The sequence below is a fragment of the Schistocerca americana genome, chromosome 5 (genome assembly GCF_021461395.2).
Source record: "Schistocerca americana isolate TAMUIC-IGC-003095 chromosome 5, iqSchAmer2.1, whole genome shotgun sequence".
Lineage (NCBI taxonomy): Eukaryota > Metazoa > Arthropoda > Insecta > Orthoptera > Acrididae > Schistocerca > Schistocerca americana.
The window spans coordinates 181,654,594-181,677,493 of NC_060123.1; the positions used below are offsets into that span (position 1 = coordinate 181,654,594).

The 22,900-nt window shown below is 44.3% G+C and overlaps 1 protein-coding gene and 1 non-coding gene across 3 annotated transcripts in view; both read right to left on the reverse strand.

The window, feature by feature from the left end:
* LOC124615599 (neuroblastoma-amplified sequence-like) overlaps positions 1-22,900 on the reverse strand; it is a 414,306-nt gene that overhangs the window by 311,064 nt on the left and 80,342 nt on the right. For both annotated transcript variants that reach the window (XM_047143590.1, XM_047143589.1), the window contains exons 12-17: positions 6,902-7,027; positions 4,333-4,468; positions 4,151-4,257; positions 3,797-3,889; positions 3,402-3,718; positions 2,808-3,018 (exon numbers count right to left, since the gene is read on the reverse strand). In XM_047143590.1, coding sequence (XP_046999546.1) covers positions 2,808-3,018; positions 3,402-3,718; positions 3,797-3,889; positions 4,151-4,257; positions 4,333-4,468; positions 6,902-7,027 — 990 coding nt within the window. The remainder of the gene's footprint in view (positions 1-2,807; positions 3,019-3,401; positions 3,719-3,796; positions 3,890-4,150; positions 4,258-4,332; positions 4,469-6,901; positions 7,028-22,900) is intronic.
* Positions 22,825-22,899, reverse strand: Trnat-ugu. The gene has a single exon. It is a non-coding gene; the product is annotated as a tRNA-Thr (tRNA).

Here is a 22,900-nt window from a genome sequence, read left to right on the forward strand (position 1 = left end):
TTGACAGTAATGCAATGTGCCATATGTAAACACTGAATAACAAAATTGATGAGTTATATACTCTGGTGAGAAAATACTCACTCAACAAGGTTGTTTCTAACATAAAGCTGTAAATTAGGAATCCTTATATATTCAAAAGAAAGTTAAAAATATACTTCACTAGTATTTCAACAAATTATCTGAATATCTTGGTACAAGTAGTAGTACTTTATTGCAAAAAGGACTGAGTATTTAAAGATGTAGGTAAATATTTAAAATATACAATTGTAGTCAAGTTTACAGGGTGTCCCAAAAAGAATGAACCAATTTTAAATAGAATTATTTATTAGGATGAAGGGCTTAACACCAACAAATTGCATACTAAATTACTCAGAAAATACAAAAGTTTATAAAAATCCATCATAAATGTTCATTATGTCCTCCATTGGCTGCACGTACAACATCTAGCCGATAGCCGAATTCATCCCAAACTGAGCGTAAGGAACGCATGGCTGGCCAGGACTTTTGCCTTTACAGAGGCAACCTGTTTCTTCAAACTGTTTATACCACTATCGAATGTTCTTTGGTGATGGTGGTTTAGCACGAAATCGAATATGAAACGCCCGCTGAACTGTGATCACTGACTGAGTATGAGTAAATTCAATAACAGAATACTACTTCTGTTGTGCAGATGCCATATTGCGCGAGACTGGCTGCACGCTCCAGGTCAGCGCTCGTAGGACATCTAGTGGATTTTTTCTGAAACTCTAAACCATGCCGATTACATCTAGCGCTGTACCTAGTGACATATGTCTCAATATTATTACAAGTTAAAATCGGGTCATTCTTGTTGGGACACCCTGTAAATTAAACTACCAATGGCAGATAAACAGCAGATACCTGAGAAGGCAGCAGCTTTCATCAGAGTAACATCTTTCTTTCTAATTTACTTGATTAAATTTAACTGGAAAAAAGATGAATATCATCAAGCAGCATAGTGATAGTGTATCATTAAAATAGCATACAGATTAAGTTTCTAAAGTTTGGTTGTCTTTTGCTACTGAATACCTTGACTTCTTCAAGATCCCTGAAGGTTCTCCTTCTTGATGGGATGAACAACACAGGTTGAATGGATGGATTGATTGATGGACGGATGGACTGATTGAATGGGTGGTTGGATGGATGGATGGATGGATGGATGAAAAACCATGAGTGGTAAGCTACAATCCTCTCTCACTCCCTTCTCAGCTATTGCCTTCCACTCCATATAACTGCAGTCTGGTTCCTGAATAATGTGTAGGCAACGTTTTACTCTCAGATCATTTCAGAATGTCAGAGAGTGCAGGCCGTGGTAGTTGCAGTTCATTCCACTGTGCACACTAATTGCACTTCTGATAATTGATAAATTAAAATAATGAAGGAGAGAAATAATCAGATGGGATCATATGCAGACGTCAGTAAAAATTTATTAGAGTAAGTTTTGTGAAAGCAGCACTGTGATCCGAGTGGAGACCCACAAGATATTTGCATTTTAATTCAGCTTCATGATCCGAACTCATGTGAGTCAGAAGCAAGTGCAGAAAGCCACTGTTGCAGAGCATGGCAGTGATGGCCACAAAAATGCAAGTCAGCATGATGGCGACTCAGATAATAGCATCAAGAAGTTTTGATGGGTGTGGGGCTACACGAACCACAGCTTATTTAAAAATACTATGAAGTTTGCTGTGGTAGACACCTCTTCGATACAACCTGGTCCAACGGATAGCAGAAGGGAAGCAGAAAAATGGTGCATAACCAAGTTATACATTGTAACAGTAAGTAGGTCAGAGAGATTCTGTCAGGTATAGTTCCAAGAGTGTCTCCATAGGAGCAATTGATTTTAATTGTTATGTTAAAAGCATTAATGATTCTCAAAGTGGATACTGTGACATCACTGGCAGCCAGCACAGGAGGAAGTAGGGATGATGCGCCACTGACATGGAGAATGTGGCTGGTCTCTGAAGAGCCCAGACATGCAGCAAATGTCAGCTGCACAGTTCTGGCACAAGCGATGTTTTTGCTCTTATTATGTCAACAATGTCTAACTTAGTAAAGTTACTTAGAAGAGAATTTGTTTTATGTTTACAAAGTATATTTTTATTTATGACAACATATGCAGACTTTGACAGTGGTATATAATGAACAAAGATTATGCACGGCACGATGGTACCATCACTCCAATTCGTGTACGTACTTTGATTATTCCAGTGTTCACTGTCTCAATGTCGAGATTTCATCATCACTGATGACTACTTGTGTGTGGCAATGCTGGTTGTTTTGAATATTGAGTCACCGAATGCCAGTAGCTCAGCATTGTGGTTTGGAGTTCCACATGGCAGGTAGCAACAATTACAAGCAAAGCATAGCAGAGTTGTGGCAGCTTACCAGTGTAAATTCATGCCAAAGTAACTTTTCCTTGATTATTGGTAGTGTTGGTGCTAGAGGAAGGAGTTACAGTCATGTGAGCTATGTGAATTAGGATAAAGACTTTTGTAACTTGGTGCAACTGAAGTCATGAATGTACATCTACAAAACTGAAGAACACTGGTCCTCAACAATACATTAAGATTTTACCCAATTTATCTGTTATTCATTTACAGATGTGCCAGCCTCACTCAGAGTGTTATTATCTTAGACCAAGTCTTCTATAAGAGATCAAATGGTGGCGCACAATGTACTGACAGCTGCACTACAGGTAAGATGAAGTAAGTTTAACAGGTCAAGACTGGATGGTTGGTCTTCAAAGAGGCAGACAATCAGTCCAAGGCAAAACAAGAGCAAACACTTACCACAACATTACGTTCCTTTCCAAGGTTTAGCAGGTTTAAAGCATGATCAACAATCCCACTTCTTGATTCAAGCTGATGAACTTGAAATCTGTACCATTTTGTTATTAGTTCTGGTTCAAGATTTTCAATGGGGCACTGGAACTGCTTTAAATCTGGCTCCTCCTCATACAAAAATGTGGATCCATCATCCTGAGTTATATCAAGAACACATCTACAACAAAAATTGCAGTAAGAGGTTTGTGTATATTTTTAAGCTGAGTAAAATTTGAGAGTAACTGCCAACAGCACTAACGTCTTAGAGCAAATTACTAAATCTTATAATGACAATACTAAGTATTCATTTTTCACTGTAGTTTCTCTATCTTAAGTTTTAGCTTTTCTACAGTTTCCATGAACCTTGCTGAGAATAATTATGTTGCTAAGGTGAAACATTTATTTTATTTTGTGCTTAAGACATGCAGACATGTAGGAATCTTAACAGATTTGAAAATTAATATGTTTCAGAGGTAGGAGAAAAATCAAATCTGCTTTTAATTTTTCCACAGACAACTTTCATTTAACTTATTTAGTAACATTCCATTTATAAACACATACCGAAACTCAGGATTTTCAAAGCATTCCTTCTTGCGCAGCTGCGCTTGCTCTATTAGAACAACACCACCTTCAACTCCACATTCTGGAAGAATACCCTGATAGTTCACTGGGTCCATAGTTTCAGGAAAACTGGACAAAACAGGTAGCCAATGTGGCAGTACCACTGAACCATGGTATGTAAACATGTGTTGCACTGCTTCGCAGTTTCCTTCTCTCGCAAACTCCACAACTGATACTATGAGCGGTGTTGAGCGAAATCTCTGATAGAATGAGGAATCATACAGTGAATCTGCCAAGTGTGGTCCACCCATAATTATCTGCAAAAAATAAGGTTCCATTAATGAAGTGGAAAAAATACTGTTTGTGACTCAACACCAAACTTCAGGAATACATACCTCATATGTACGCAGCATATCAAGGTAATGTAACAGCAATATCCTGAATTTCAATAGTTCCTTCTGGTCATTATTTAGCTTATGTGGATTGATCTGTCAAAAAACCATTTAATTCATCATCTAGCAATGTGGTTTGCATCATTAAAAGCTAAAATCAGGCATTATACAAAATCAATAATGCCAGTTGGCCTGCTCCCATTAAATATAATTTTCTTCCAGTGGATTTAACTGCAGATTCTTAGTACAGTATTGTGTACATTTTTTTGTAATCAAGCAGTATTCCCCTTGAACATTTCTTAGCATTACTGGATATGCACATTTCTGAGGGAACTGTTACTGTGCATTTGGCTTTACCTTCCGCAGTAGATGATTGTTCCTCTCTTCTGGTTTTGTTGCATCTAGATCATCATCATCATAATCCAGATCAGGATGTTGCAGAATAAAATGGCCTCCATCAATTCCTGTAATAAAAGTAATTAACTCTGGGAAAATGAGAGTACAAAATTATTTTCAACAGCAGAATGTATCAAAAATACCTTCTCCCACAGCCACCACTGTTTCCAAATTGATTCCTTTAAGACCAAATTCCAGAAGTTCTCTTGCTGCTGCAAAGCTCTCGGGCACCCTTTCTATACATTCTCTAAGTACCCACGAACGTTTGGTTATCTTGCTCTAACATTGAACAAGAATTTTTCATCAATGCATGTATTTTAGAAGTTCAAATATCCTTATTATTTATATTAGAATGATAATTTGCATGATTAAGAGAAAGAGTGAATTAAGACAAAGAACAAATTGTACAGTATTAGTATGAAAAAGAAATATCTTGGAAAGAATACAGTTAGTGACATGAGAAAATGTGACATGTCACCATATACAGATAACAGAATGCAATTTCCAGTGTGTAACCATTCGAAGAGATGTCATTTTACTCTTAAGCAAAATGAATTCCAATGCAATTACCAGTGTGTAACCATTCAAAGGGATGTTAGTGTACTCTTAAGCAAAATGAATGTCAGGTTTAGGTGACTCAACACATACTGAATTATTCATTTAAAACATTCAAATCGCACAAACTAACTGACAGAGAATAATATTCTGTTTTCAACCATTTAAATTATAGTGTTGTCTCCACCAAATCATAGGTAAATCAAATAATTTGCTTCTATTAACATGATATTGTTATCAGTTTCAGATTTTCATAGGAAACTGTAGTTTGCCTTGTTGTTCATAAACCAGTCTTCACTACTGAAGTAAATTCAATGATGTAAATTATCTTGACAACCCAACAGTAATGACAGCACTTTAGGACACTGGGCTATAGTCACATCAAATCCAAAATGTGGACGACACAGTAATGAATGATACATAATAGTAGCAGTACCATTATTCAAGTCCAACAATAAAGATAGCAGATCTTGAAAATTTATAATCAGCAAAGGAAATGAGGAAAATAATAAATAGACATGAGTGAGATCGGGTTTTCTGCACTATGAAAGAAAAATTATACTGTTACATGCTTTCCTTTCTGTACTTCAAATCATCTTAATTTATGGCCCCCAACATTATAAATAATATTTGTGGAACCATTTTAAATGACAATGGAGATAAGTCATTATTACAACAGCACCATAAAACCACCCACGCTAGTTGGTTTTGGTCATCCAATCTTTTTTTTAAATGAGGAAAAATACAAAAAAAAGCCCACATCCGACCTCCATTTTGAAATATGTAAAAAAATATATTTATTTTCTGATAGAAAAAAAATAATATTCTTAGCCAAAGCACTTCTGTACGAAGAATCTGTGAATCTATATTAACTTCAATGTAGCTGCTACCCTGTACGACACTTAAAGTATATTGAAACAGACAGTGACAGACCTTCATCAAATGGTTGCCTCATCTGTTTCCTCATCATCTCTTACAATGGCACTGTAGATAACCAAAGGGAGCAAACTAGTCAGAAGCTCCAAATTACTCACCATTTAACCAGATCTGCTAACTAACTGTACCTCAGTCAAATGAGTGTCCCCTCTGTTTGCTTCAGCTGGCTCTAATTGCTCATTGGCTCCTAAGGCAGTATCAGAGAGAGCAAGGGGAGTGGGGGCTGGGGGGGGGGGGGGGGTGTACTACTTATGTCAGCTTACTCGCTGTTTAATTACATCTGCTGACCAACTCAAGTGTCATCGGTATGATCAATGTTTCCATTTGAATTGTGATGTAGATGGTATTGAAGTTGGACTGTGTTTGATCATTCTACATGCTATGCATTGGGTTCTCTCAAAGATGAACGAGAATGAAAATTTTGAATTCATTTTCCAATTACCTATGTCTTACCCTTTAAAAACATTTCCATTATGGCTACTACATGGGTGTTCCTGTCCTAGCACAACCACAAACTTCATAGTGTCACAATGCCATAATAAAATTCTGATAAACTCTTGTTTAAGTAGTATTTCAATCCTTTACAAAATTTGCTAGATTATTTGGAACTGATAGTAAAATTAAAACTTTTGGGACTGTCTGATATGGTAGTGATGATATAGCAACAAACATCCTTCTGCAAACTAGGTCATCAGAAATGGAGTACAAGCTCTGACAGGGTAAAGAAATTGACTACGTAATTTTCAAAGAAACTATCTGAGCATTTACCAGCTTGTTTTGGGAAACCACAGAAAAACTAAATCAAAATGGTCCTTCAGGGATTTAACAGCACTCCTGAATGAGAGTCTAGTGCTTCAACCACTGCATCACCTCACTCAGTCACAACATTATATATGGCTTTAATGTTAATTATTAACTTCTGGAATGTGTGACTAATATATTGTGCATGAAGAGTAATCAAGTGCCTGAGGACCATCATCATGAAAAGGAAACCTCACCTTATAGAGGCGACGTTGAGTTGCAGGCATGCACAACAAAAAGACTGCTATACATTTTGGCTTCTGGCCAAAAGGTCTTCTTCTAAAGTAGAAAACACACACACACACACACACACACACACACACAGTAACTGTCTCTGGCCACAACATTTTCAGCTTCAAGAAAAATCAGGTTTGTGTCCTTACAAATTTAACAAAGCAAATATTAATGAAAGAAACTTACAAGATAATCATGAATTGTGGCAATTGAAACAGAACTATTTCTCCACTGCCTCTGGTATACAAGATCACAGTCCAAATTATATGCTTTGGCTAATGCAAGTGCTTCCCCATATTCTTCATTGTCGATCTGCCAACAGATACACAAAATGATGATAAATTTAAAATTCATATAATATGCAACACCTCAAGTTAACAGTATTTCCAGAAAAGCCCAAATTTCTTAACACGAATTTGCACCAAAGGGCTTCAAATATCTTATTCCTATAGCAGAAGATATAAGGCTACTACATACACAATGTTTACAACATGCTGTCAATCTGACATAGAGGTCAGTGATGCTAAATCTGGAACATTCATCTGTGTTCTCTCCTGAAACAGAAACTGATAAGCAAGGCACATTTATTGTGTTAATTACCACATGTAGAACACTCCTGGAGTCCCAAGCTTCTGCATCACCTGAAAATACGCAATGAGTTGCACTGAAACAATGGAAGATACTATAGTTTCATATAAGTTTTAATAATATAAAAAATGGCCATACACGTAATATGAGGTCATGAGATACCAGCTTATTTAGTGTTGTAAAATGTTACATAAAGACACAAGGAGAATACTTCAGTATTGCAATTGCCTACATCAAGTAAACATATACTGAGAAGTCTGAAGATACCTCACAGCTTACTATGGAGTAGATCACACTTGACAAATAAAATGAGCAGAAAGCCTCTGCCAATTTGAATTTGTGTCCTGATCATTGACACAGACAAACACAGAATAATTTTCTATTTTCTTTTTACTGAGTTAGACAAGTGACAAAGAGACATTCATAAACTGAAATCACTTATTAAACTATGTATGTATAAATTTTGTAAATCACTTATCAAACTATTTACGTATAAATTTTGTGTCTGCAAAAGTACTTTATCCATTCAATTATTCATGAAAACATCACGTTCCATAAATCACATCATGTTTGGTTTAAAGGGGGTGGAGAGGGCGGGGGGGCGGGGCGGCGGGGGGGCAGGGGGGGGGGGGGGAAGGACCAGACTGTGAGGTCATTGGTCCTTTATTCCCAGTAAAATAATTACACAAGGGAAAGAAGAAAAGAAAGGAGATGTACAACACAATAACAGGGGAAAGGAAGAACCAGTAGAAAGACAGAAGGACAACCAACACTACTATGGACAAAACAGGAAAAGAAACCGACAGAGAGAAGCAAGAGACAGGAAGAAGGGGTAAAAACAAGAGAGCTGATGACCGTGGCTGACCGACCACAAGAATAAAAAGGAAAAGCCAACCACTCTGCGACACATTAAAACATCCACCCTAAAAGCATTAGAGTGGAGAGCACAAAGAGACAAAGGACATGCGCTGAAACTTATATACAATGATAAAACTCACCATCACGTATAAAACGTAAAACTAAATTAGCCAATGACACGTTGTCAGCTAAAATTAATGGCAATGAGTCCGGTAACTGAAAAGTCCATCACGGGGCAGCAAAAGGAGGACAGCTCACCAAGATATGGGCCACTGCCAGCCAGGTGCCGCACCGACACTGAGGTGGGTCATCACGGTGCAGGAGGCAGCCGTGTGCCACCCAAGTGTGGCCAATGCAGAGCCAGCAGAGAACCACAGAGTCCCTGCAAGAGGCCCACAAGGAGGACTGCCACACATTTGTAGTTTCCTTAATGGCACACAGTTTGTTGTGCATGCTGAGGTTATGCCATTTCGCCTCCCAAAGCCACAAAACCTTGTGGCATAGTACAGAACGCAGGTCAGCTGCAGAGAAGCTAACCTCCATAAGCGGTTTCTGTATAGTCTGTTTGGCCAGCCTGTCAGCAAATTCATTGCCTGGGATTCCGACGTGACCTGGGGTCCAGACAAACACCACTGAATGAGTGGACCATTACAGGGCATAGATGGACTCCTGGATGGTCGCTACCAAAGAATGACAAGGGTAGCACTGGTTGATAGCTTCTAGGCTGCTCAAGCAGTCAGTACACAGAAGAAACGACTCCGCAGGGCATGAACGGATGTGCTCAAGAGCACGAGATATAGCCATCAGCTCGGCAGCGAAAACACTGTAGCCATCAGGCAAGGAATGCTGCTCAATATGTCCTCCATCAACAAACGTCAAGCCGATGTGATCATCAGCCATCGAGTCATTGGTTTAAACCACTTCATGGCCTCGGTACATGTGAAGAATCGAGAGTAAGTGGAAGTGGAGAGCCGCAGGGTTAACCAAATCCTTAGGGCCTGTGAAAGGTCCAGGCGAAGCTGCAGCCTAGATGTACAGCATGGAGGTGTACGTGAATGGACCTCAAGTATAGGTGGTACAGGCAAGGACTTCAGTTTGGAAAGAAGGGATCAGACACTAACTGCAGTTGGGAGACCTGATCTGGGCCACCGATGTGGGAGATGAACCACCGTTGGTGGGAAAAGGAGACCGTGATTCGGATGTGCAGGAGAACTACGGAAATGTGCAACATAACTGGCCAGCAGTTGTGCACGCCTAACCTGCAATGGAGGGCCTCTGGCTTCCACAAGGACACTGGTCACCAGACTCGTCCTAAAAGCTCCTGTCGCTAGGCGAATGCCACTGTGGCACAATGGGTCGAGTAAATGCAACTCTGAGGGTGCCGCCAAACCATAAACCAGACCCCCATAGTCAAGGCGGTACTGAACAAGGGCTCTGTAGAGCTGCAGCAGCAAAGAGCAATCTGCACACCAGTTGGGGTTGCTCAGGCAGCGGAGGACACTGAGGTGCTGCCAGCACTTCTGCCTTAAGCTGGCTACGGTGAGGAAGCCAAGTCAATCGGGCATCAAAAACCAGTCCTAAGAATCGATATGTCTCCACTACAGTGAGTGGATCATCATTAAGGAAAGTTCTAGTTTTGAATGAACAGGACGACATCAACAGAAGTGCATAACACACAACATTGGGGCCGAAAACTGGAAACTGTGGGCTAGAGCCCATGACTGCACCTTGTGGACGGCTCCCTGTAGGTGCTGCTCAGCAACACCAGTACTGGTGGAGCAGTACGAAATACAGAAGTCATCTGCATACAGAGAAGGTGAGACGGACGGCCCTACAGCCGCTGCTAGACCATTAATGACCACTAAAAATAAAGAGACACTCAATACAGAGCCCTGCAGGACCACATTCTCCTGGATATGGGGAGGGAGGGGGGAGGAGGGGGAGGGGGGTGAGAGGGGAGAGGGAAGGGGGAAGGGGGAGGGGGGATGGAGGGACTATGGGAGGCACAAACTTGGACATGGGAAGTACGAAGCGACAGGAAATTTTGGATAAAAATCGATAGCGGGCCTCGGAGACCCCACTCGTGTAATGTGGTAAGGATATGACGACGCCAGGTGGTGTCATATGCTTTTCGTAAATCAAAAAAGACTGGAACCAGATAATGGATCTGGAAAAGGCTGTTTGGATGGCAGACTCAAAGGACACAAGATGATCAGTGGTAGAGTGACCCTGGCAGTAGCCACCGCCCTGACACAGAGCCAATAGGCCACATAACTCCAGGACCCAACCCAACTGCCGACACAACAAACGTTCCAGCAGCTTACAAAGAACATTGGTGAGGCTGATGGGCTGATAGCTATCCACATCAAGTGGGTTTTAAGCGGGTTTTTACCGGGTTTTAGCACCAGAATGATGGTGCTCTCCTGCTGTTGCGATTGAAAGATGCCATCGCACCAAATCCGGTTGAAGATGACGAGGAGATGGCGCCTGTAGTCAGATGAGAGATGTTTTTTCGTCTGACTGTGGATCCGATCTGGCCCAGGAGCTGTGTTGGAGCAATGTGCAAGGGCACTGAGGAGCTCCCACTCTCTAAATGGGGCGTTATAGGATTCACTGTGGCGTGTAGTGAACAACAGGACCTTCCCTTCCAGCCGCCATTTGAGAGTGCGAAAGGCTGGGAGGGGGGGTAATTCTCTGATGCAGAGGCTCAAGCACATTGCTCAGCAAAGTGCTTGGCAATCGCGTTATCATTGGTAGATAACACGCCATTTATGTTAACACCGGGAACACCTGTTGGGGTCTGGTACCCGAAAACACGTTTGATCTTCACCCAGACTTGGAAAGGTGATGTATGGCACCCAATGGTTGAGACATATCTCACCCAACACTCCTACTTTCATTGTTTGATAAGTTGACGAATGCCGGCGCGGAGCCATTTAGAGGTTATGAGGTGCTCCAGGTAAGGGTGCCATTTATGCCACTGTAGAGCTCGCCGATGCTCCTTAATTGCTTCAGTGACTTCCGGTGACCACCAACGGACTGCCTTTCCCCCAGGGGCACCCTAAAGAGCAACGGATTGTGTTTTCTGCCACAGAAACGATTGCTGTAGTCACCTGCTCAACCATTACATCAATGTTCCCATGTGGGAGAGATTCAACGGTGACAGCAAAAGTTAAAGTTTCCCAGTCCCCCTTGTTTAAAGCCCATCTGGGCAGGCGTCCATGGGCCTGACGCCGGGGCAGTGACAGGAAGATGGGGAAGTGGTCACTACCACACAGGTCTTCATGTGCTCTACAGGGGATACATGGGAGAAGTCCTGGGCTGCAAATTGATAAATCAATGGCCGGGTAACTACCATGAGCCACACTGAAATGTGTGGCAGCCCCACTATTTAAGAGGCAGAGGTCGAACTGAGACAGTAAAGTTTCGACATCTCTGCCTTGGCCAGTAAGCACAGTGCCACCCCACAAGGGGTTATGGGCATTAAAATCTCCCAAAAGTAGGAAAGGTTTAGGGAGTTGATCAGTCAGTGCAGCTAATAAATTCAGGGGTATTGCACCATCCGGAGGAAGATATACATTGCGGACAGTTATTTCCTGCGTCGTCTTTATTCTGACAGCCACAGCTTCAAGAGGGGTTGGAAGAGACACAGGTTCACTATAGACTGAGTTTAGGACATAAATGCAAACTCCACCAGACACTCAATTATTGTCGCGACAGTTCCTGTAGTATCCCTTATAGCCGTGGAGGGTAGGGGCCCGCATTGCCAGGAACCAGGTTTCCTGGAGGGCAATGCAGAAAGCAGTAGTAAAGCTTAACAGTTGCCGTAGCTCAGCCAGGCAGTGGAAAAAAACCGCCGGAATTGCACTGGAAGTTGACATCTTGAGACTGGGAAGATATGGAACATTCAATGAAGCGGTTTACGCCTAAGGTCACCTGCTGCCACCGACGTTTTGGCTGAGCAGCCTATATCCATTGTGTCTGAGGGTCCGGCGAGATCTACGTCCTCAGTGGAATCCAGAATCTCCGCCTCATCTGCAGACACAGAGCTTGTAGGTAGCGGTGGTGTGGGTGCCACCACAATTCCCTTGGTCTTGAGGACCTTCTTTTGGAATTTCTCTCACTGCTCCTTGGGTTTTCCTGGCTGGGAGGACTTCACTGATTCAGTCTCCAGGACTGAGGATGAGCGTGAAAGCCCTACAACCAGCTGCTTTTGGGCTCTTCAGCCACTGGCGGGTAGCATCTTTCCCATTAGCAGAAACCAGGGAAGGGAGTGACACAAGGAACCCCTTCCTAGTGAGATGAGCCGAAGAAGACCTACAGCTTCTCTGGCTCAGAAGTGGGGACTGATATCTCCGATGGTCGGGTGTGTTGCTCCCGAAGTAGGTGGTGCAGGAGCAACAGGGAGGGAAGTGACCCCCACTGTCAAGGGGGCAGGTGTAGTCTTCTGGTTCTGAGAGGCAACGGGAATGCGAGGAACTGATGGGGCGACAACTGTTCTTGTAGCGGCAGCCTAAGAGGAGGTCATAGCCACAGGATGTAGGCGCTCAAATTCTGTCTTAACCTCAGTGTAGGTCAGTCAGTCCAAGGTCTTATATTCCATGATTTTCCTCTCTTTCTGCATAATCCTGCAGTCTGGCGAGCAAGGTGAATAATGCCCTTGCAGTTGACAGATATGGGAGGCATGGCACATGGAGTATTGGGATGTGATGGACGTCCACAATCTCGACTTGTGACGCTGAAAGTACAGCATGAAGACATATGGCTGAACTTCCAGTACTTCAAGCACCACATTGGGGGAGGGATATATGGCTTGATGTCACAGCGATAGACCATCACTTTGACCTTCTCTACATCTACATTTATACTCTGCAAGCCACCCAATGGTGTGTGGTGGAGGGCACTTTACGTGCCACTGTCATTACCTCCCTTTCCTGTTCCACTCACATATGGTTTGTGGGAAGAACAACTGCCGGAAAGCCTCCATACGTGCTCGAATCTCTCTAATTTTACATCCGTGATCTCCTCGGGAGGTATAAGTAGTGGGAAGCAATATATTCAATACCTCATCCACCAATGCACCCTCTCGAAACCTGGACAGCAAGCTACACCGCGATGCAGAGCGCCTCTCTTGAAGAGTCTGCCACTTGAGTTTGCTAAACATCTCCATAATGCTATTACGCTTAACAAATATCCCTGTGACAAAACGTGCTGCTCTTCTTTGGATCTTCTCTATCTCCTCTGTCAACCCGACCTGGTACGGATCCCACACTGATGAGCAATACTCAAGTATAGGCCGAACAGTGTTTTGTAAGCCACCTCCTTTGTTGATGGACTACATTTTCTAAGGACTCTCCCAATGACTCTCAACCTGGCACCCGCCTTACCAACAATTAATTTTATATGATCATTCCACTTCAAATCGTTCCATATGCATACTCCCAGATATTTTACAGAAGTAACTGCTACCAGTGTTTGTTCCGCTATCATATAATCATACAATAAAGGATCCTTCTTTCTATGTATTCCCAATACATTACATTTGTCTATGTTAAGGGTCAGTGCAATGTGTCACCCTCAAACACCAAGATGAAGGCACCTGTGGCAACCTTATTATCCCTCGGACCCCGATGGACATGCCGGATGAAATGAACACCTCGCTGCTCTAAATTGGCTAGCAGCTCTTCGTCAGACAGCAGAAGGTCCCTGTGGAAATAAAACCCTGGACCATATTTAAGCTCTTATAGGGTGTGCTGCTAACAGAAACATCCCCCCAACTTGTCACAAGCGAGTAATGCCTGCGACTGGGCAGAGGTTACTGTTTTGATCAAGACTGACCCAGAGCACATTTTGGACAAGCCCTCCACTTCCCCAAACTTGCCCTCCAAATGTTCAACAAAAAACTGATGCTTCATGGACATGAATGATTCCCCATCAGCTCTCATACATATGAGGTACCGGGACGAATAAGCTTCACTGCCATCCTTAGCCTGGCGTTCCTCCAGTAGTGTGGCCAGGGAAGGGAACAATTTGGGGTCATATTTCTTAGCATTGAAGTTAGACTTTGCCCACTTAGAGACTGCTGGCGGCAGACCACCAGCAAGAGATGACGCACTATGCTTCATGGCATGTCATCTGCCCTGATGCCACCCATTCCGACCAGGGACCCTCTCCACGGGTGCCATACAGCCTCAGCAAGAGCCACCTGGCAGGATAACCAATGCCGGGAGTCCCAATGCCCCAGGGAGATGGGCATCTACTCCATGGCATACGGGGGGAGTTAACAACGCAGGCATCAGCAGAGCAATCCCTGTGCTGTCAAGGGGCTACAACCAACAGGTAAATGGCAGCCCCACCACAACAGACTGGATATGAGGTGCTAAGAAGCCCATGGTCATCATCATCACAGAACGCGACATTGCATAATGCATGGTGGAAAACGCACCCAGGAAGGTGTCCTCACCCAAGAGATAGAGAATTAGCGGGACTGCAATGAGACAACGAGAAAGTGGGCTAAAAATCTCAATGCACAATGGACACGATGCGCCCTTCCGCAATTGGCTCGCTCTTTGGGAAAACTTAGAAAGATGGAGGTCAAACCTGGCAGGGGACCATCACATAAAGGCCAAAATGTGTGAGACTCCTTTTAGACACCAAAACGACAGCCAGGGATACCTCAGGCCTATTCTAATCCCCGGACCCACAGGGAGGCATCCCAACATGAAGGAGCTGCTTTTAGGACAATAACGATGATGATGAGTTTCCAAAAAATTGGTATGTCTGTTACTTTTAAGAAATTTAGGCAACATTCTGGAACTTCAGGAAGTTTTACTTTATATACGATAAACAGTAAAAACCGAAATCATAATTTCTTTTATTTATATTGGTGCTGCCCTGTTTTGGTTGTCATAACCAACATGTCACTAAAATTAATTTACTGACACCACATGAGGAGACAGTGCTCAGAGTTATTGTTCCTGCTACATGGTAGCCATCGTCAACTGCTCTGTTACTTTAGTTAGTAGAGAGAGAACTGCTTGCCCGTGCAGAGATGGCCACTGATGAGCGGCTCCAAGGACTCGCACCTGTGCCAAGAAACAAACATCCCCCCCTCCCCCCCCCCCCCCTCCCGCCCTCAAACACCATATCATGCGTAATGTTCATTGAGGAGTTTTCTTGTGGCTTGTGTGATTGGTGTAAGGGGTAACACATGGAGTAAATCTATAAGCTAGCATAGGTAAAAAGTCACTATGTTTGTTGGTTCAGGGGTGGAGTGTAGCTGGGCACACTTGGGCCAGAAGTGCTGCGAAGAGTTTCCTCCACCCCTCCACCACATCTCCACCCCCATGCACACAGCCTGTACCACTGCACAAGGAGGCATCATTAAATATTGTTAAAGTGCCCATTTTCTCGTAAGAAATAGAACTGTCACCAGCTGTTGTACTATCCGCAAGTATCTGAAGGTAACACCGTACGCTGATTCAGTTTAAATAACAGATCAGCTGGAGCAACACACTCCACAAGGATATGAAATATTATCACGGCTCCTCCACAGGTACAATGGGGTGTGTCTGCTTATCACAGGACAGACTCATGGGCAAGTTTGGTGTGGCTGATACATCATCATCTTTTTTGTGCCTTTGTCCCACACCGGTACAGTCAGCATAGTATTTAATGAATTTGGCATGGCTAATTTATGGGGTGCCCAGATGTACTTCCTATTGCCACCCTGTAGCCCCTCTGAACAGAATTTGTGTACCTTAACACTGTCTGTGTAGTATTATTTATGTGAAAGTGAATGAAAATTTTCCAAATGTTTGTGAATCGCATAACTGAGGTGGGACTTGGGGACCAGCCCCGTATTCACCTAGTGGGATGTGGGAAATGGTCAAATAACCAGATCCTGGCTGGCCAGCTCACTGGCCGTCATTATTAATCTGTCTGCTGAATTTGATTCGAGGCTGGTGCAACTCCCCATACTGGACACAGTGCTTTAACATGCATGATTATTCAAACGGTTGGTTGGTTGGTTAAAGGGACCAAAGTACTACGTCATCGGTCCCTTTTTCCTCTAACAGATACGTCTACATGACTGTAGATCAGAGACAGCCAACCACGCAAAATGCAGGGGAAGAAAACCCCCAAGATCTATGAAAGGTCAACGATGGCGATACAAGGGACATCAAGGAGAAAGTGAGACATCAGAGGAAAGGTAGGCAAGGCGTCCCATCTAGGGAGCAGCCGGAAGTCCCAGAAAGCATAGTGAAGTGAGGGGACGTACATCAACCTGTCCCTGCTACTTACTAGATACACCACCAGAAATTGTCTAGGAAAGGCTAGCAGAATTGACAGGGCAAGAAAAGCACAGACAACGTCTAACAGACCACGCAAGAGGAGGGAAGCAGAATAAAGGAGCAGGTAGGGTGAGGACTGGACTGGACCACCAAACCCAGACAGCTGCAATCTGATCTGGACAGAGGACGCAACAGCGTGTTCAGCCTACCCCTCAATGGGCCGATAAGGTTAAATGGATTTACCTTAAAGAGAGTGATAAAGGCTCCCATCACAAATAAAACATAAAACTATAGTCAGACACTGAGGCATCATCTCCTAGCACCAAGGGTAGTGAGTAAGGGAGATTGAGAGTCCAGTGCAGGGCAGCTAGGTTGGGACAGTCTAGCAAAATGTTGATCACCGTCGAATGGGAATCATGACGACAGAGGTGTGGAGTCCTTGTTACAGAGTAGATGACCATGAGTCAGCCAAGTATGGTCGACATGGAGCTAGCAAAGGATAGAAGAGTTGCGCGAGCGGCCTGCATTAAGGAGCTCCACAGATTTGTAGTCCTTTACCACCTGTAGTTTGTTTGGTGAACTCAGAGTGAGCCATTTCAAATTCCAGATTCCTAAAACTTGATGGCATAATACTGACTGGAGATCAGTTTCTGTAATATTGATCTCAAGATTCGATTTACTGGTAGCCAGTTTGGCCAGGCTATCAGTAAATTCATTCCTCACAGGATCCCGATGTGGCCATGGGTCCAGACGAAGGTCACTGAGTGTCCACATTGTTCAAGGGCATCCAGGGAATCCTAGATGGCAATGACAAAGGGGTGGTGAGGGTAGCACTAGCAAACTGCTCAGGGAGTCGCTGCAGATGAAAACAGACTCACCAGTGCAGGAAAAGATTAGCTCAAAAGTACAAGAGATGGCTATTAATCCCACAGTGGAAACACTACAGCCGTCTGTCAAGGAGCACAGTTCAGTTTGCCCCATGTGGGTATAAACAGTGCCCATGAGACCAGCAACCATCAAGCCACCAGATAGATGACTTCTGAACTCCAGATTGCACCACAAATAGGGAAAAATGGTGACAGAGGGACTCGGGAGGAATTGAGTCTTTCACACCTTGTGGAGTTCTGGACGAGAGATGCAACATGTGGGGCCGGAGACGAGGTGGAAGAGGAAACAACTGGAGTTCTGAGAGGAAGGACTGGATGTGGATTCCGATCATAATCCTTGATCTGTGCCGCCATTGTGGGTGATGGATTTCCATGTTTGGAAAGAGGAGACGGTAGTTTGGATGATTGGGGGAGCTGTGCATGTGGGTAGCATAACCGACAAGCTGTTGATGGCACCTGATATGCAATGAAGGTGCCCCAGCCTCCACGAGTAAGCTGTTCATACGGCTAATATGAAAGGCTCCTGTCACAAATTGAACCCTGCAGTGCTGTATCAGATCCAGTACCAACAATTCTGAAGGCGGTGCCCAACAATATGTCAGACCCCCATAATCAAGATGGGATCATATCAGAGCTTTGTTAACTTTCAAACAGGTAGAGTGACCCGCACTCCAGCTGGTGTTACTCAGGCAGCGAAATGTATTATGGTGCAGCCAGCACTTTTGCGTAAGCTGGCAAATATGGGGACTCCACAGCAACCGAGCATCGAAGACCAGTCCTAAAAGGCGATAAGTCTCCACTACATTGAGCAGTTGGTCATTGACATAAAGGTCTGAGTATGGGTGAGCAGTACAATGTTGACAGAAGTGCACAATGCTGAAAACCGAAAGCCACGGCTGAGGGGCCATGCCTGCAACTTTCACATGGCAGCTTACAACTGATGTTCAGTAACACCCACGCTAGGAGAGCAATACTAGAGGCAAAAATCGTCAGTTACAAGGAGGGTGATACTGAGGACCCCACAGCTGTTGCTATACCATTGACAACTACTAGAAAGACAGGAACACTCAGTACAAAACCTTGTGGGACCCCATTCTCTTGCATAAGAAGGGTAGGGTGGGGGGGGGGGGGGGGGGGGGGAGACTGTGGGAAGTACCAACTCGAACTTGGAAAGTACAATGCGACAGGAAGGTCTCGATAAAAATCAGGAGCAAACCCCAGAGACCCCACTCATGTAAGGTAGCACGGATGTGGTGCCGCCGTGTGGTGTCATCAGCTTTTGCAGGTCACAGAAGACAGCTATAAGATGTTGACATCCAGCAAAAGCTGTTTGGATGGCAAACTCCAAATAAACCAGATTAGAATGGCCTTGGCAAAAACCACCCAGGGATGAAGCCAGAAGACCCCAAGACTCAAACAGCCAACACAGGTGCTGGTTCACCATGTGTTCAAGCATCTTACAGAGAACATTGCTAAGACTAATTGGGTGATACCTGTCCATCTCTAAAGGGTGCTTGTCCAGTTTGAGCACTGGGACAATGATGCTTTCTTGCCATCATGATAGAAACTTGCCCTTGCTCCAGATGCAGTTAAAAGATGAAAAGGATATGACACTGACAATGCAATGGTAGGTGCTGGACCATTTGGTTGTGGATGTGGTCTGGCCTTGGGGCTGTATCAGGGCACTAGACTATGGCACTGACCAATTTATGTTTGCTGAATGGACTATTATATTGCTCCAAGTGGCATACAGCACAAGATAATGGCTTTCACTCCACCTGCTGTTTTAGGACATGAAAGACAGCCTCAGATGCAGATGCTCGGGTATAGTGCAGAGTAAAATGTTCAGTGACCGAATCTGGGTCAGCATAGACAGCACCATTTAAGGTAACACAGGGTACACCTACAGGTGTCTGGTATCCATAGAGATGTCTGATCTTTGCCCAAATCTGCGAAGGGGAGGTACGCAGTCGAATAGTTGAAACATATCACTTGCAGCATCCTTGTTTCCATCGATTTATTAGGTTGCGGACCTGTGCATGGAGCTGTTTAAATACAATAAGGTGCTCCATTGATGGACAGCGCTTATGAGTGTGGACAGTCTGCCTACAATCTTGAATGGCCTCTGTGACTTCTGATGACCACCAAGGTACTGTCTTCTGTCAGCGTGGGCCTGAGGAACAGGGGATTGCCAAATCATCTGCCAAAAGAATGGCTGTAGTTGTATTCTGGACTGCCTTGTCAATATATCCTCACAGCAGGGAGCTAAGGGCGACAGCACAGGTAAAAGCAGCCCAGACAACACTGTTGAGAGGCAACAAAAGAACGACACTCAGGGAGGGACAGGAAGACCCAGGAAGTGGTCACTACAACACAGGTCATCATGGACTCTCCAGTGGATGGATGGGAGAAGACCACAGTTGCAAATGGAAAGGTCAATGGCTGAGAAAGTTCCGTGTGCTACAGTGAAGTGTGTGGGAGTATAAACATTAAAGAGGCAAAGGTCAAATTGCGCCAGTGAGTTTCTGAGATCAAGATCTTTACCACAGGTAGCAATTGCGGTTCCACCCCACAAAGGGTTATGGGCACTGATATCATCCAAGATTAGGAAAGGTGGGAGGTGCTGAGAAACCAATGCAAACAATACATCCTGCGACACTTCACCATTGGGAGGAAAGTAAACATTGCAGATGTTAATACCCTGAAAAGCCCTTATCCAAACAGCCATAGCCTCCAAAGTTGTATCAAGAGACACAACTTCAATATAGAGTGCCCAGAATATAAGTGCAAACTCCACCTGACACCGTCACAGATAGCATGATCCTTATAATATACCCAGTACCCACGAAGGGATTGGGTCCACTATTCTGGAAGCCAAGTATCCTGAAGGTCAATTTAGAAGGTGGGGAAGTACTTAAAAGAAGATGTAGCTCAGCCAGGTGGTGGAAAAAACCACAATTCCACTAGAGAATAATTTTTCAATGTACTGTGAGGCCATGAAGGAACCACAGAAGCAAGTTATGCCCTAGGGTCACCTCCTGCCACAGGGTGAGGGGTTATGGCATCAATACACATAGGTTCCAGTTCAGTCATATGGTGCGAGCCACAGCCTCAGGAGCCGAAAGAATCTCCATCTTGGCCACAGGAATAAAATGGGCATGATCTGCTGGCAAGGGGGCCACTGAGATATCCTCCTTCTTGGAAGACTTTTTCTTATATTTCCTCTCCTTACAGGATTTCAATGATTGTGAGGGCTTTTCTGAATTAGTTTCAGGTAAAGACTATGACCACAAAGTGCTGTGACCAGCAGCCTGTGGCACCTTCAGCCACTGGGCTGAGGGACCCCCACCTGCCACCTGGTGAGAGGAGCCAGAGGAAGGTGATTAGTCACCCACTGGGAAGCGGAACCAATGTCCCTGGTGGGTGGAAAGCCATTGTTTCTAAAGTAGGTGTGGGGGGCAAGCAGCAAGAAGGGAGCCCCCAACCAGGCATGGTCGAGCTGCCCTGAGGGCCCATCATAGGACGTGTAACAGGCAAGAGTACCATCGCCGAAGGGGGCAATGTGATTGCAGCTGTAGCTCACAACGCTGTTTTACATGCCACGTGCAAACGCTTTTATTCGTCTTGGCCTCTTGATAAGTTAGTTTGTCCAGATTCCTGTAGTCTTGTAGTTTCTTCTCTCTCTGGAAAACAATGAAATCTGCTGAGCAGAGAGAATGGTGCTTTCCACGATTGACAGACGGGTAGAAGGGCACAAGAATGTTCACATGCAGCACTCATCCACAATCTTTACAGATGATGCTAGGATTCCAAAGTGAAGACATGTGCCCAAATTTCAGACCCTTGAAGCACCGCATGGGAGGGAGGGAGTGGGCATGAGAGGGATGGGACATATGGTTTCACATTGCATCAGTATAGCATCACATTGACCTTTTCAGGCAAACAACCAAGGTTAAGGGACTGGTAGCGGTGCAATTGTCTTTTGGCCCCCTATGCTCCTGACGGACAAAGTGTACAACCCATCACTCCAAGTTGGCATGTAGCTTACCATCAGATTCAAAGAGCAGGTCTCAGTGGAAAATGATGGCCTGAACCATATTTGGGCTATTCTGGGGAGTGGGGAGTGACAGACACTGGTATGCCACCAAGCATGTTACAAGCGAGCAGTGGCCCTGACTGAGCAGGAGATGCTGTTTTGATCAAAACTGAGCCACTTTTTGTTTTAGAGATGGCTGCCACTTCCCCAAACTTGTCTTCTAAGTTCTCCACAAAGAATAAGGTCTTTGTAGCCAAGAAGGAATCTCAATCAGTCCTTTTGCAAACTATTGGAGGGACTGAAACTTGCTGGCAGATTAAAACTGTTGTGACTTAGCAAGACAGCCAAGTCACAACGAGAGGAAGCCGAAAGGCACGCGTTAAGCTCACGCAGATTGGCGTGAGGTCTGGAACAGTTAACAGGAAATGAGAACTTAGAAAATGGACGCAGTTGCTGTAATACTTAACTTTAATCCATATTTGTAGAACATCGCTCTTGATGATACATGCTTCACAATATTAATTATCAAAGCTATGGCACATTGCTAGGTTGTAGCCAATGACTTAGCTGAAGGCTATGCTAACTATCGTCTCGGCAAATGAGAGCGTATTTGTCAGTGAACCATTGCTATGAGCGTTGGCTGTACAACTGGGGCGAGTGCTAATAAGTCTCTCTAGACCTGCCGTGTGGTGGCGCTCGGTCTGAAATTACTGACAGTGGCGACACTCGGGTCCGGCGTATACTAATGGACCGCGGCCGATTTAAAGGCTACCACCTAGCAAGTGTGGTGTCTGGCGGTGACACCACAAAAACTGTGTGCCGGACTGAGACTCGAACTCGGGACCTTTGCCTTTCGCGGGCAAGTGTTCTACCAACTGAGCTACCCAAGCATGACTCACGCCCCGTCCTCACAGCCTTACTTCTGTCAGCACCTCGTCTCCTACCTTCCTAGAGTACTAATGATATTTACATCTCTGCTTGACTGTGACCATGTTGGCATAGGTGAGATAACCAATTTGGTTGGTTGTCAATTAGCAGACCTAAAAAAAGCAAAACTGTTCAACAACCTGTAGCAGCTGATCTATGTAAAGATCACTGTGGGGATGTGCTGATCTGAGTCTGTATGGCATGAGATTTTGCTGGTGAGAAATAATACCCATCATTCTGGTTCCAGTCATATGTCTTTTATATAGTTCTCTGAAGTTGACACTCCACAACGTGTAATAGTGTACAGGTGTAACATAAGCAGAAACCATCAATGTATAGTGCTATAGGCTCCACAAAAGTTAAAGAGGATATTCTGCTACCTGCAGAACCCCATTCTCTTGAATGTATTGACATCTAGGTTATGTTCACACTTGGACTCAAAATGAAATGATCATGAAATCAAGACCCTAAGCTGTTGCCAGGCACTGATATACATCAACGGGGACAGTTGAAAATGTGTGCCCCAACCGGGACTCGAACCCGGGATCTCCTGCTTACATGGCAGATGCTCTATCCATTTGAGCCACCGAGGGCA